Consider the following 16,902-nt stretch of genomic DNA (forward strand, 5'->3'; position numbering starts at 1 on the left):
TTTAGATTCTGGATCACAAAGAACATAGATTTTAAAAAATTTGGCTGAGAAGATGGAATATGTTCCCTTGAGAAAAGAAACTCTCATACACTCTTTGTTTGGTAGTCATAAATCAGATAAATTTGAGCACACGTGTTATAGAATTAGATTAAGGAATCCAGCGAATAACTTGACTTGTAACATGGAAGCTTTCGATCAAGCATCTATTTGTGATACTATAACACGTGTTAGCTTAAAACCCTGGTTAAAAGAGCTTGAAGAAATGAATATAAAGTTGTCAGACGTCGGAAATGAGTCACAACCAGTTCAAATTCTGCTTGGAGCTGACGTAATAGGAAAACTTATGACTGGAAAAAGAAGAGTTTTGGCCAGTGGATTAGTAGCAATAGAGACACTACTGGGATGGACTTTAACAGGGAAAGCACCTGAATATGATTTACCGTCAAGCAACGCAATGTTGGTTACTTCCCTTTTAGTAAAAGAAATGGATATTTCTGAGCTGTGGAGATTAGATTCTTTAGGAATAAAAGATCCTTCAGAACAAAAATCTAGAGAGGAACTGCAAGAAGCCTCAATGGAACATTTCTTAAATACAGTGAAAGTTGAAGGAGATGGTCGTTTTATAGTTAGTCTGCCATGACCTGATGGGCATTTGCCTTTGCAGATAATTATGATTTGGCGTTAAAGAGATTGCAAATGACAATACGCAAGTTGAAAACCGACAAATTGTATGATGCCTATGAAGAAGTGTTCAAGAACTGGGAGAAAGAGGAAATAATTGAAGAGGTTCCAAAAGAAGACATGGGAATACCTTGTCACTACTTACCTCATCGACCTGTGATAAAGGAGAGCAGCACAACTAAAATCAGGCCCGTGTTCAATGCTTCTTCTAAGATAAAAGGAGTTCCTAGTTTAAATGATTGTGTAGAAAAAGGGTTAAATTTGATAGATGTAATTGCCTCAATGATAAATAAATTTCGAAGATATCAATTTGGTGTAACAGCTGATATACGTAAGGCTTTTTTGCAAATTAGTCTTTATGAAAATGATAGAAATTTCTTGGAATAGAAATCTTATGGTATGGAGAAGATGGACAGCTGAAACATTTTCGTCATCGAAGAGTTGTGTTTGACGTTTCTTGTAGTCCGTTTTAGCTAGGAGCCACTATTCAATACCATTTAAATAATAAACTAGAAGAAGCAATGGGAGGGAATGAAAAATACCCTAAGGAGATTATACAGGAACTAATATGCAGTTTTTATGTAGATAATTGCCTCACAAGCGTGAAAACTGAATTAGAGCTGAAACAATTCATAGAAGTTGCTACTAATATTATGGCTGAAAGACAATTTGATTTACGAAGGTGGGAGCCTACTAACCCATCAGAACCTAATTCTAGTGGGACCAATATTCTGGGAATGAAGTGGAATAGACAAAGTGATACTCTGTTAATTAATATTCCTGATATGAAAGACATAAGACATGAAAAAATCACTAAAAGAAGCATTTTAGCTGCCTCACACAGAGTTTTTGATCCTATGGGGATAACTAGCCCGGTATCGCTACGACCAAAATTATGGTTACAAAATTTGTGGAAAGCTAAAATTGGTTGTGACGATGAAGTTGACACAAAAACACGAGAAGATTTTACAAAGTGGCTAAGTCAGCTTGAATATCTGAAGCACATAGAAATCTCAAGGTGGTTACATTGTGACAAAGGTTACGAGCGCATTTCATTACATTTCTTTTGTGATGCCAGTAATTTTGCGTATTAAACAGTAGTTTTCCTGAGAATAGAAGATGAAAGCAATGTTCAAGTTCACCTGATACAGAGTAAAGCAAGAATCGCACCTAGCGGGAAAAAGGAAATAACGATTGCTCGACTTGAACTTCTTGGTGCCACAATTGCAGCTCGTCCATCTATTGAAATAGTAAAACAGTTTCAGACGGACAAAGTTCATTTCTGGACAGACTCAACAACTGTATTAGCTTGGCTTAAAAGAGAAGACACATGGGGTGTATTTGTGGTAAATCGAGTTCAAGAAATCAGGAAATTGACTCCAGTAAAAGCATGGAGGCATTTGTCCGGATCTATGAATCCCGCAGACTTATCAAGTAGAGGTTGCTCTGCTCAACAACTTGGCAATTCGAAGTGGTGGGAGGGCTCCAGCTGGCTATATCTTTCCCACACGCAATGGCCTGCAGCAGCTGACGAAATTTCCGTTAATGAAGAGGAATTTGGAAAAAAGAAAACAAGTAGTTATTTCCATGGTAAATATTGAAGTAACGGAAATATGGTGTAATTACTTTTCAACATATAGTAGAAATGTAAGAGTAGTCGCTTGGATCCTACGCTTTGTCCACAACGTTTCGCATCAGGATAAGTTAAAGGGAAATTTAATCTGTGAGGAGTTAACAAAGGCAGAAAGTGTGATTTTTAAGTCAATGCAAACAACGCATTTCCAAGATGATAAATTTCTCGCCAAAATACAAGCTTTTCGAGATAAAAGTGATATTCTGAGAGTAAAGACCAAACTGGTACATAGTGATGAGAATGAGAATTTCAGATGTCCAATCCTTTTACCTGCTAACAGTGTTGTGTTAGAATTAATCCGTGAAGAGCATATAAAAGCGATGCATGCAGGCCGTTCCATCTTACTCTCAAGACTCAGAGAGCGATACTGGATTCTTAAAGCTAAAAAGTTAATAAATAAAGTTATTTCCAAGTGTGTGACTTGTAAGCGTCATCAAGCTAAACCAGTAGAAGTTCACGTATATCATCCATCTTTTTCTTTCGTATGCTTATAAATAAATTGTCCTTTGAAGCTGGATGAATCATTTAAGCTATTCATGCATTATTTTTTTAATAATTAATATACAATTAATAATTATATAACTAATATATAATTAATATTTATACAATTTACTTATAATTAATATTTATATAATTAATATATAATTAATATTTATATTTAGTTAAAAAATGAAAAAAAGCGACTTATAATATATTTAAATTATAGGAATGATTATAGTTAACACTTTGTTATTTAAAAAAATGATATATAATGTTTGGAATAATTACAGTAAATGACAAAAATATACAATCTGTCAGTTACATTTATTTTTAACATGAGTTTTAAATAGGATCTATTGATTGAAGTTATAGAAAATGGCGATTATTTTAACATTTGTTCCTAAATTATACTTAACTAACTTTGTTAATAAATTATATTTACACGTCGGGCTTATTTGACTACTTTTGTAAATGTTAGAAAACTATCATTAAAATTTATCTAATTGAAAATATTATCCTGAATATGACTGAATATACTTTTAAAAGTAAAGAAAAATGTGATTTCTGTTTTCATTTAGAGTAAAATGGTAATGGAATCTCTGTTCACAGAAATTATTTTTTTTAGCTCATTGTTTTCAAAAATTCTTATTCAATTTGTTTATTAATTTTATGTTTGCTTATTTTAAATCAAGAACAAAGGAAATGAAAGGAATTCTGTCTACATATGTGTGAATTTATATAAGCATTACTTATATCAACAAATGTGTTATTTATTTACATGTTTGATCTAATTAAAACTCTAATTAATTTATTATTGAGATTAAGATAATATCAGATAAAATTAATTTGGTTAACAAGGATTTTGTTTTGTAAGTTTCGCAATATTAGCATTATTAATTACATCCTAGTTGCAGCATATTGCTTTAACAAACTAATGAAACAACTTTTTAAAATAAAAAAAAGTTTCTCTTTAAATATAAATATTTTCTTCTAAGCATTTAAGCTTCATTACTGAAATTTAAATCTTTGTTTTTATATCATATATGATTTATTATAATCAGTTCGTTATAAAACATTCATTTTTCTATACGTATAATTATTAATCTATTTTGCATGAAAATAGTTTATTTTCGACGCAATTTTAAGAAAAATTCTTTTACTTTACATGAATTTTTAAAAAATAGTTAATATAAATCAATATAATTTTATTTAAAGAAAAATTTGTTGCATGCAAAATTCATTACGAAATAAATAATGATATTTTTATCAAGCCGTATTAAATTCCATGAATATTTAATTATTTTTGTATTAAGAAACTTTTAAAAAAATGTTGAATATACAAGACTTATTTTAACTAATTATAATTTAATCGTATTTAGAGTATTATTTTATTTTTAACCATAATTATTATGATGTCGCATTAATAGTTAATACGTTTTTGCATTTATCTACAAATACTGGAGTATTGACAGTACTTAAGTTTTTTAATGATATTACTTCAAAATGAGATGGCAACCATCTGGATTGTAAGAAACAAAATGGAATATAATTTTTATTTGTTATAAACATTTTAATTCCATTCACTTACGGAACAAACAAAATACAAAAACAATGGCAAGGAGTCGAACAACGTCAAATTAGGATAAAAATTGGTCTTAACGTTTTCATCAATTGAAAAAATCAAATAAAGGAAGTCGAATCAGAAGTAGATACAAATGTGCGGTTTAATACCGTCTGCATAATTAAGCAGCATCAAACCGTTAACTACAAACTGGGTTAATTTTTTCACAATTAATTAATTGTTTTTCAAGTTTCCGAATTAGTTGCAAAGTTAGCCAATAGATGTTGCTTCTATCCACGATATACTCTAAACCAATATTTCTAGATGCTGATAGGCCGATATTGCTGGTCAGAGAGCTGGCCTTATTTCAGAAGGATCCTGAGTTCGAATCACCGTTATGGGTATGGGTATTTCCTTCTTTCCTGTCTGTTCTTCTTACTTTGGGGAGTAACGTTGTCACTTCTAATATGGTGCCCTTGAAAAAGTGTCAACAAATCTCTTCTTCTGATATTCAAGCGACTAATATCAATATATGAGTGGGCAATGGAAAAAAGTATTTCTTGATTGCCTGTAAGACCTTTACAATTGAAAAATTCATAAGACAGTCTGTTAATTTTATCTTCAGACTATCCTACTTTTTTATTTAAATTTAAACATGTTTAAATAGTTGTTTTTACAGTTTGTGTCTGTTATCAAAATTTATAACTAATTTTATTTATGATTGCTTAGATTAAGATAGTGTGCTATGCCTATTTGACACTTCCATTTGTTACTATCATTTTTACAAGGAATACTCAAACATTAATTTAGTTCATTTCGCTCCCTACACCTAGCATTTTCAAGATGATAAGAATATTTCATAAATGCCAATTCGAAAAAAATATGTCAATTTGGAAAAACATATAAGTAAATTAAACGCAATAAAATTTCGACAAAATGAGAGCTTCTTACTATGTATCATAACATTCCAATAATTTGATGGATAACCACTTTAATCGAACAAATGCAAAACTTCAAAACAAATTGAAAAATGTTAAACAAAATTAAGGTGGAAATAAACCAAAATGTGTTTTTCAATACAATGAATTACTAATTTTTTAAGAAAATTTATTTCTTTTTGATATGCTTTATAAACCAGAAAAAGCAATTGCTTGGTGTGCCTTGGGCTCTAGCTAGGCATGATGCGCTATGTAGCCTTTGCAATATTAATTTTAAAATTTCGTTATTAAATATTTAAGTACAGTAAACAGATAAATTATCATTATCATTATAACAGATGTTGAATGATTTAAAACAATGACGTGTGCAATTCATATTATAACTGATGCTTCTGGATTTAGTTAATATTGCTTTGGTGGAGGTACGACGTAGGGGAAACTATTGGTCATGAATCATTTAATTGTTTAATCTAAGGACAGCAATAAATTGGTGGTTGAGTTTCAAGGGTCAAAACCTAACTAGAAAAGGTATTAGTTTGGGACTGGGAAACTGTATCATACATCACTCACCCTTTAAAACATTAAAAAATCTGTTGATTGAATAAATTAAGCATTTACCAAATCATTATGATATTCTTACCCTCCTCTGGTTAAGCGGCTTTTCTCATTCTTACACTGTTTATTATACCCACCATAGTGTAATTTTAAAAAAAATGCGGACGTAGTGTACAACTAGTAAATCTATGGCGTGAAATTGCGTCGTTTCGTTTTTACGAATTTCATGCACTAACTACATTTAATATATCTGATTTCATTATGAATTAACTTTCCATAAAATATTATTTTGTAAAATTTAAAGTATGTAACTTTTATTTGCTGGCTTTACAAACTTGCTATTGTCACCGGGTCTGGTGATGTTAGAGTACCAGATTTCGGGCGTGAACCATCTTAGGAGACTGCTCTCATAGATGAATCCTATAAAAACATCTTTCTATTGAAAATTTTGCTGGGATAAAAAGTAAATAACAAATTGAAATATTTGTATGTGTAATATAGTGTTAGTATTACGTTACATATTAGTAAAAAATTATTTTGGTTAATGGCGGGCACATGGGTCTATTTCCCATTGGCCTCAGAAATGCTGCTCTCTCTTATCGTTGCCCAGTGGTCACCTATGGCTAAGCCAAGGCGGTGGAGTAGCGTCGCCCACGTCATACAACCGCAAACCCGTTTATAGGGCGGGTTACATTCACACAATCACACAGGAGAAAGGACATAGAACACAAAGAGAGAACGAAACATCCATGCCCTGAGCGGGATTCGAACCCGCAACCATCGGCTCCGCAGTCAGGCAAGCTAATCACTCGGCCACCTAGTCGGGAACATGTTAGTATTACCTTATTGATTTATTTCAGCATTAGCGCAATTCTTATTAGTATTACGTTATTGACTTATTTTAGCCAATGCAGACAGCTTAAAAAAATTAAATTAAGACTTTATTACATGAATATTCGGCTCTAACTAACTAAAAAAGCTGGAAAACTAGATCTCAAAATGAGTGATATTCAATGTGGTGTAACATTGGAGGAAACAAGGTATAGCATATAATAATCCTTGGTACAGTACTTTGTTACCCATATTTTTTACTGTGAAAAAGTATTTTTTGCTGAATCGTAAGACAGTATTTGATAACAAAAATACTTTTATTGAAGGACAAAAGCATAATGTCTTTCTTCCAAAATTTTGAAGTTATTGCATTTTGCATACAAAAATCGAAAGCAAAAATTATTAAAAGTTTAAACATTCTTCTCTATCAATACAATGAAGTATTTTATTGCCAAAATCATAATGTCTTTTGCCGAAGGTTGTGCTTCTCCTTAATAATACTCTGAGAGATATCATTTTTATCAAGAATTTCATTTGAAAAATCTGTGTAAAATAACTAGGGGATCTAGAAATGCGAATTATTTAATATCATAAAAGGAAAAAAAAATGCTATTCTTAAACATTGAAAATTTATTTTATTCACTTTGAAACCAATTTTAGCGTTAATTTAAATAAAAAGTACAAACAACTGATAAAAATTTGTGATCTCGAAATTAGCGTGTATGTCAATGTCTTATCATACTTATAATTATTTTACGTTTGGATGTATAACGTAATAGTATAAATAACGTTTTTGGAATTTTAAGATTTGGAACATAACAAAGAGAAATTTAATGATTAACTGGCAGATTAGTATGATGAGTGTTCAAACATCCAATCAACGTCTTGTTACTACCTTGTGAATAATCAAGCTTGAATGTTACCTGGCGTTGTATTCTGTACGTTTCAGGCTGAGTAATGAATTAAATTATCTGCTGTTAATAGACATAAAATTAATTTTGTCGCTTTATAAATTTGGACGCATTGATATAAAAAACAAATAATAATACTAATTAATAATGGTTGTTGCTTAATGGCTTAGGGAAAAGGGTTTAAGAAGTAAAACAAAAGATTAAAAGATTAATTCAGAATGAACCATTAAGAATTAATTTAGAATAAACAATCACAAAATACTAGAATAACAATATTCTGTAAACGGATACGAATCATCTTATTAAGAAACATGGCCAAAAGTATAATGTTAAAAAGATTGCGTTGTCGCAATAAACCTAAACTTGTAATTAACCTGAAAGAAAAATAAATAGCTGAAAAGGAATGGATTGGTAAGAATAAAAAACCTGAGACAGATAAAAAAAATACAGAAATTTGTAAACTCACCACATTTTATTTGTTAGACAGCATACTCTTTTTTAAAAAAATTAAAAAACTTATAGATACAAAACATCACTATCTACAGCCACACAGGCCACAAATTGTAAATTATTAACCAATTATTAATGATGGACATGGATTCATCTCGTCCTAAGAACTCGTCACCATTTCGCTTCTAAAACAACAGACTCTACGCCTCCCTGATGCACCGACGTACATCAGGGGGCCCACAAAAAAATCGAATGAATGCTTCTCGAAAAGGGGGAAAAGGAGTCCCTCACTCCCACGTTGCCATTACTTTTTGTTGAATACTGTTGCACTTCGGGAACTCAGCTGACAGGTGTCGCTGCGGAGAAAGTTCAGCTTAATCCCATAGCGTCTCAAAAGCTGCTCCTCGAGATAATCTGCTCCTATAGGATCAGTCCATGCAATTTCTTCCTTGTTACAAAGCAATACTTCAAGTCTTATATTTTTGCAACTTATGTCTTTTCTTAAAGACATTAAAATTGTTAAACAGTGTTTAACACTAATACCAATATTAATTAATATAAAGCATAATTTTTTGTTTTTTTAAATTGAAATAATATATTATTTATTTATTTTAGTATCTAAATAGGTTGTTTCAGATATTGAGGCTGACTTTTGAAAGCTTTTGCCATTAGAAATAACCATTTGTTATAACTGTTTTGAGTTTGTAACAGTTATTTTCTCACAGTTAAGTTAACTGTCGTTCATTTCTAGCTATCGCATTCAATGCGAATTCTGAAAATGGTACAAGATGTTGATATGAAGTTACTTGACTTCTGAAGTGTTGAAGCTAATAATAATCACGCGATAAATTACTCGACTACTGTATTGTTGGAGATAATAATTATCAAATAAGTTACTCGACTACTGCATAGTTGGAGTTAAATAATTATGTAAGTTATTCAATTATAGCATTGTGGTAGCTAATAACGGAGGAAAAAAGTGCTTTTCTCAAGTTAGTTGTCTTTTTTTTAATAAAAATATAATAATTTTTTAAAAATTTTTAAAAAATGATTGTCCATTTAAAAGTGCATTAAGTTTCCTTAAATAAGATTGTGTAATTGTAATACTCTAATGTAAAGGTAGAATTAGAGTATGGTTTCGAGTTAAAGGCGATTAAAGAATTTTTAAAAGAAGCTTAAACAATATTATTAAAAAATTCTACACAGTATAACTTTTAATAAATAAATTTAGATTAAAATCAAGAATTTACAAACGACAGCATTTTAATATTTACCAAAATTTTCGGATTTTTTTTTATTAAAATGAGGTTAATTAAGACTGTCGTGTAATTATTTTTTAAAAACTTTGAAAGGCCTACATGAAAAAATAAACCACACCCAATTTAGTTTCATGAAAATAATACTAAATGTTTTTTTTTCTCAGGAAAGATGCTTTATGCTGCTATTAACAAATCTTCTCTCTGAAAGCATTTTTAAGGTAACTGAATTTTCATACCTAATTTAATAACACCTACTCTTTTAACCAAATAACCTACTTATTTCTTTAAACAAGTTTATGAATCTAATTACGTTTAAAAAGGCAGGAACACTATTCATTTCGTACTCAGAATATATAAGTACTTTTTTATATGATTTTTTTGTTCCATTAAGTGAAAGCTCTTAGTAAATTATTCTTTTGTAAAGAAGATAGCTACCTTTTCCTCTAAACCTGTGACGCTGTAATAACTCACTGTGCTGTTAGGCAGCAATTACTATGCGGGTTTTAGCGAAAACATTAACATTATATTATTTACATAAAATATTTTATTTTAAAAAATACAATATACTAATATATAGCGACAAGGAATCTTCATGTGTTTTTAATTAACTGAATTAAAGGACTATAAAATTTATCAAAATATATAAAATTTATTAAAAACTATTGATATAAAAATCCCTTTATTAAAATAATAAAAAAATAATAAGATAATAATAAGATATAAATGTAAGGAGCATCATGTTGATGAAGCAATAAATGTAAAGAATATATAATTAGGAATCGAAGAAATATTTAAGAAGAAATACCTTTAATTTTGAAGTGTAGCATTGTATGCATTAAATTATACACTATTAGAAATTGTAGAACACGTTGATGTATAATATGGTTAAAATGTTCTGCCAATTTAATTATGTTCCAAATTACATTCTAAAAACGATCTTCCATATTAGTCTATATTGAAATTGATTACATGATGCTATAGCTCAACTAAAACAAAAAGATGGCGCACATATAGGAAAATTATTATGACTGCTGCATATTTTCATAGTATTGTAACTCAAATTCGTTCCAACTTCTTTTGTCAAAGATGGAACCTTTCTCTTTAAAGAGTTCGTTAAATTATAATTTAAATATTAATTATAATTCAAATATTAATTACAATAAGTAAAAATGACTTTTGTCTAAAAAGGAACAATTTTTCATTCAACTTTTCAAAAATGAAGCGATTTCTGAAGTTAAAATGTGCAGTATTTAAACGCAATCCCACTTCAAAAACGTAAAAAAATAGAGGAGAAATTGATCCTCAAACTTTTTTTTAAGAACTCATAGTCACAGATTTATTAACATATTATTTAAAATGATTAATTAAATTAATTCCGTATAGTAAGATTATCTATTTATAAATGAGTAAAAATGGTGATGATCCTTAAAAGAAATCAAACACCGTGATTATCTTTTAAAACATTCAAAACACTTAAAGTTCAAGAGATATATTTAATAATATGTATTCATGAAAAATGCAATTAGTTTATATAAATATTCCTTTAATTCCTTTTACATAAATTTGCAATTAAGAAAAGTGAAGTATGAAGAAAAGTAAAGTAAAATATAAAAATATAAAGTTTTTAATATTTAACATTTCATTCTTTGTCTCAATTAATTTGAGTTTTAATGAGAATTTGTTGCAAAAAAAATCGTTATTTCTGAAACTCCGAAAAAATAAATATATAGGCAAATGAAAAAAAAACCCATTCATTTATAGTTGTATTACATTAATGTACGGTACTTTAATTTATGTCGCACTAGACTTGCATAATGGGCTATTGGCGACATTCTGGGAAGCATTTTTCTGATGATGATCCGGAGACAACATACATACTTCACATTCCTTTTAACAAGGAGAACACAATCACGCACCATCCATCCATCCACAGATTATAGTTTTGACATGAACGTTCAACCTACTCTCCAGAATCCCTAGAGATAATGATTTCTTTTGGGAAGTTGGAGGACTTGACCCCGTAAGATTTAGCGTGCACCAGTCACCAGTCTCGACACCAGTGTTACCCAAACTTATGACTTTTGGGTACAATTTCTAAATTTTTTGCAACGCTGTGTACCACTAATGAAAAAAATGAATGTATTTTTTACTATACAATTTTTGTACAAAAGTTAAAAATCACAACTGGCTGTTGACACCACTAATTATTAACTGTTAACTCTGCAAAAAATAGCCAATAGAGAAATACGTAATCGCAAATTTTCATGGTTGGCTTTGTTTTTAAATAAAATTTTTTGAAATTTTCATTTGTTGCATCGCATAAAAAAGCGTTACCCCACTAAACTATTCCCGTACCCCTGAGGGTACGCGTACCACACTTTCGGAAACACTGCTCTACACGGAGACTCTTCAGCCAGCGGGAATCGTACTCACGACCTTTCGGACATGCCCTACCAGCCAAGATATCCCTGTCCCACACATTAATGTAGATTAAGATATTAAAAGAAAAAAAATCCTCTCATTTTTGTTTATTATAGTTGTACTTTAATACCAACATAACAGTTAGATTTTCCTTTTCATTTTAAGTCAAATGAGTAACTTGAATTAATTCGTAATTTTCTTTAAACTTACAATGTTAATGCTGTACCTACTAGGAAAGTGTATTTACTAGAGAGGGTGAAAAAAATAAATATGTTAAATTTTTTATAAATTGGAATGTTTCAGAGCAGAATAGTTGCATAATGTAATAATATTAAGAATTAAATTAAAAAAATTGAAATTGATTTACATATTCCATTGACTCATTCCACTTAGAATTTAAAAAACTTTAAAAAAAAATCATTTAAGTATGGACGCGTTGATGAAAGATATTAAACAATGTTTTATATCTTTTTATGTTGTTTTTATTCTTGTTACATGGGGCTACTTATCCTATTCTAATAAAAAGGAAAAACCACTTTGAATAACCTTTGATCTAAAGCTCTGATTTTACCACGTATCACGCTTAATGTTACGAAGGGTTTGACCAAAATATGCTAATTAATTACTATGGACGATATTTTAAGTTACGAAAACAGTTATAAAAATGTATTTTCGTTGAATAACAAACTTACTTTCGTACACAATTATAAAAATTCGTTTATCCAGAGATAATTTCATACAAAATATAGTTTTTAGTAATCATAATTACTCTGAATAAACTTACCTTTTTACGCAATTTTAAAATTCATCGATTCAAAAATAATTTTACTTAAAAGTAATTTTAATAATTATTTATTATTTTCTGTCATTTTATTTATTAATAATTCGAAAAAAATTGAATTGTGAGGTGCACAAATTTTTACATTATTTTAAAGTAAGTAATTCTATGTGATTGAATACAAAATTTGAACGAAATTGGAACTATTCGACCAATTTTTGTTTCAAATTTCAAACTAATTCTTATTGATTTACGATAATTATCTCGTATTTTTTATACATTGATTTTTAACCTTTAAGTAAGCACTTTCTATTGCTATAACTTTAGAGGAATGATAAAATATGTAGATCTTTATCAAACAAGATTTAGTTAAAAAAGTTTACCTATAAATCCACTTAACAGAACTTTAGATCCAAAATTTAGATTTTACTACTTTTTTAAACAATTATAGTAGAATTTGGGCAAAACCCATATGGTTTACTTCTTCTAAATCTGTGCTATATAATAAATTCTTATTCTATAAATAACACTAGTTATATGTACGCGTTATTTCGTCAATGTTTTGTTCGGGAAATAAATGTTTGATTTGGACTTGCTTTTTGATTTTCCTTTAAGTGGTTGAGGTGGACAGCAAAAGTGGTTTTCCGTGTTTGATTAAGAAAGCACACTCAATAAATAAATCAATGATGGAAACAAATTTGTCGGTTAACAAGATAAATTCATTTTTTTCGGCAGTGTTATAAATACTTAATTAATAGAATACTTAACGAGATTGGTCTAAAAATAAAGAACTGTTTATACCAGACATGACTATGTTATTTTGAAAATATAACGTATAAAAAAATTGAAACATTCATGCAGAAAAATAATAAGACAGATTTTTAAAAGTAATTATTTAAAAGTGGAATTACTAAAGAAATAAAAAATCAATGATTTTTAAGTTTTTTATAGAAAGTCTGTTAACGTGCAATCACTTAAAGTAACGAATAGGTACAAGTTAAAGCACATGCATAAAGTAAATAAGAAATGTCTTTTAATTAAACGTGTTAAAAATATTAAAATTAGAAATAATAAAACATTTCATTAAAAAATATAAAGAGAAAGCGTGAGGGCAATTTTTTTTAAACAGATCCAATGTGTAATTAATTACTTATTTATTATTCAGAAAATGCTTTGAGACTTTAGAAAACCTATTGGAGCATAAGAAGAATTAACAATGTTCTATTTGGATAAAAATTTATATAAAATTATAAATTCCAAAACAACTGAAGAGGAAAAATGTACTTGATAAGATGAAAACTTCATTTGGTTCAAAAAATATGTAGGAGGTAAAAGTTGACATGTTTCAAGCTCACAAAAATTGGTGCTCATTCCAAAGACACACTAGACGTGAATTAGGGAAGAGTCGGGTACCCCCGCCCACTGTCAATTTCATATGTATAGAACATTTTTTCAAGTCAATGGGCCATCGGACATTAATTGTTATATTAAAAAAAAGATTATTTTCAAAGTTTCAAGTATTTACGCAGCTGGTAACATGGTAAACAATAGTTCTGAAAATATGTTGAATACAGTAGTCACGAAATTAAGAAAAATTGGTTGAATTTTGTGATAAAAATGATAAATGAGGTTTATCTATTGTCAATGCATTGGTCATTTTCATTTACACCTGAAAAAACAGTCAAAAAACATGATTTTTGTAACTGGGCGGGGCTACCCGACACATTTTAAAAAGAGCTGAAAAACATGTTTTTTTAAATTTCTATTTTTTTGAGTTACACTATTCTTTTTTTGATTTATTCTTTTTGTATTATTTAATTAGATGATAAAACAATAGAAACGTACAAAAATATTGATTATTACTCAATATTATACACAAATATAAGCAATACTCCTTAAGAGGGCAGGGCTGCCCAACTCTCCCCAACGTGTCATTCGCGTCTTGAGAATGAGCGGCAATTTTTGAATAAGCCCTAATGGAGAAGATACGAGTTATGTGGTACTAGTACCTTTCCATTTTTAAAATATCCAATTAGCTTCGCCGCCTATCTTTTTAAATATTAGTATGAAATTTTCAAAAACTAGTTACTTTGTTTTATTATCCGTAAAACTTCTAAAACTAGTGTTGTTGTTTCCAATCCCAGCTGAAATAGCGGAGCTATACCAGATCCATGAGGCCGTGAGTCTTCAAAAGGAGGAAAAGGAGAGGTCTCTCAAGTACCTCTTCCACGGTGAAATCCAGGCAATCAAGTAGATGGTGAGGACTAACCTCGCTGAAGTTGCACTTTTTACAAGATGGAAAAAGTTTAATTTGTCCACTGAAAGTGAGGCTCTTAGTATACCCATTGACAAATTTACAGGCAGCGGTTTGGTCGGCACGTATACCATGAAAGTCAAGGGCTCCTCCAGGACGCTTGCGGGGGATACCAATTGTGATCCGGTGGAACAAGCTAAGCTTTATTAACTTTAGATTTGCGGATAGAAAATAATTCAGAGTAAGTGAGGGCCGTGTTTGGAGAGGCCGGAAGGGAAGTACCTTCTTTTGCTAACTGATCAGCACGTCCGTTGCCAAAAAGACCAACGTGTGAGGGTATCCACTGAATATGGATGCCATGGGAGGCTGAGAGGGCATTTAATAAACGAAGTATAGAGACCCCATTCCGGTCCGTTACTCTCTCCCAATTGCTCAGGTGCTGAATACAGCTACGACTGTCCGTGAAGATCCAGACATTCCGAAAAGTGGCTCTAGTCCTGATATTTTCCAGACCTGCTTGAAGCAATAAGTTCACTGCGAAACATTGAACAAAAAATTGGGTTTCTTAGTGATCTTGATTTGTGAACTTCAGCAGGATATATAGTGCAAATTCCACTGCGGCGTGGTGATGATCGTCACCGCTACCACCAGTATAGATTTTAAGATCGTCAGCAGGGACAAAGTTTATTATATCCAAAGCCAATTGCTTCAAGTACTCTGGAGGCTGGTTGCCCATAGTAACCTCAGAGAGCAGTGTAGTATGGAAAAACACATACAGGACTGCAGATGAATTGCGGATCAACATTGAACTCTACTGCATCAAGCGAAAGGGCCCGAGAAAGAGGGCTGTTCTTTTTTAATCTTTGATAATTTTGCCAATTAAGCAAAAATTCAACTGTTCGATTCTGAGTACCCAAGCTAGCCAATTTCGCATAGTATTTAACAAGGTTAGATTCCCTTCTCATTTCCAAGGGCTATAAATTTGTTTTATATAGTAGAATATGACTCGGGCAGCTATTACGCAATCCAGAAATAATTCTGGCTGCACTATGCTGAACTTTTTCAAGCTTCTGGAGATTATTGGCCGAAGCACAGGAGTAGACCTGGAAACCATATTCCAATATGGGTCTCAGGAGGGCAGTATAGGTTGTTCTAAGGGTGGCTGAGTCGGCCCCCCAGTCCCTGCCTGCGATATACTTTAGAATATTGAGACGACTTCTACTCCTGTTAACCAGGGAGTCAATGTGCCTATTACAATGAAACTCTGGGTCTACAATAAAACCCAAGTATTTGGGGTTTTTGTCATGAGGCATCCGAACCCCGCCAATGGAAATCTGAGGTTGGTAGTTGTATAAACGTCTATTTGTGGTAAAAAATGAAGTCACCGATTTTAAGGCATTGAAAACAAGTTTGTGGTCGGCCGCAAAATCACTTATAGATTGCAATGACTGATTTAAATGCAATACCAAGGAATCAGTATCCCGGCCACAGACCACAGCGCAATGTCATCGACAAAGATGGCAATATTGCAGGTAACAGAAATCCTATTCCCAACACCAGATAAAAACAAGTTAAAAAGAGTAGGACTTGTCAGAGCTATAGGTCTATGGCTTTCGGAAGAATCGGCAGGCTTGCCAGGCTTTCTGATAGGTATAACGAGGGCTCTCTTCCAATCACGGTGAAGTCTACCATTCTTCCAAGATAAATTAAAGACAGCCAACAGCTGTTATCATCTTGTACGAAAACAGCTATAATTTTGTTAATAATTAGAGCACCAGCAAAAGTAAAGTGATTTTAAAAAGCTGAATACAAGAATTATAAATTTATAATAAAGTCAATTTCAAAAATTTCGCCCAAAATCATGTTTATACACTAGTCAGACTCTTTAAACATATATTGGCAATAATTTATCAAACGAGTATTATAAAAGTTTAGCAATTCAAACAGGAAATTGTTTTTATCTCACGTGAATTAAGTTATTTTATCTTTTAAAAAAATACATATATATCAGACGAAGTTAAAGACAAAAGTATGCATAGTTAAGCGTTGAAAAATATTTTTTTTCATGATTTGTATTAAAAAAATTACATTATAAGATGAACTTAAACATTAAAAAAGGACTGTTATACTCCGTCAAAATCTTAGTTTTA

At 30.7% G+C, this 16,902-nt stretch overlaps 2 protein-coding genes across 2 annotated transcripts; both read left to right on the plus strand.

The window, feature by feature from the left end:
- The first annotated feature begins 696 nt into the window (after window positions 1-696).
- LOC147802765 (uncharacterized) lies at window positions 697-1,154 on the plus strand. The gene is made up of 2 exons (XM_087152769.1): window positions 697-1,012; window positions 1,069-1,154. Exons 1-2 carry the CDS (start codon window positions 697-699, stop codon window positions 1,152-1,154), a joined length of 402 nt encoding a protein of 133 aa, XP_087008895.1.
- A 48-nt stretch (window positions 1,155-1,202) lies between these two features.
- LOC147802766 (uncharacterized) lies at window positions 1,203-2,282 on the plus strand. Its single transcript, XM_087152770.1, has 2 exons — window positions 1,203-1,719; window positions 1,780-2,282. The coding sequence occupies exons 1-2, from the start codon at window positions 1,203-1,205 to the stop codon at window positions 2,280-2,282; spliced, it is 1,020 nt and encodes a 339-aa protein (XP_087008896.1).
- Window positions 2,283-16,902: the final 14,620 nt, after the last annotated feature.

This window comes from Parasteatoda tepidariorum, chromosome 10, assembly GCF_982258835.1.
Source record: "Parasteatoda tepidariorum strain Cologne lab strain chromosome 10, Ptep-v5.0, whole genome shotgun sequence".
NCBI lineage: Eukaryota > Metazoa > Arthropoda > Arachnida > Araneae > Theridiidae > Parasteatoda > Parasteatoda tepidariorum.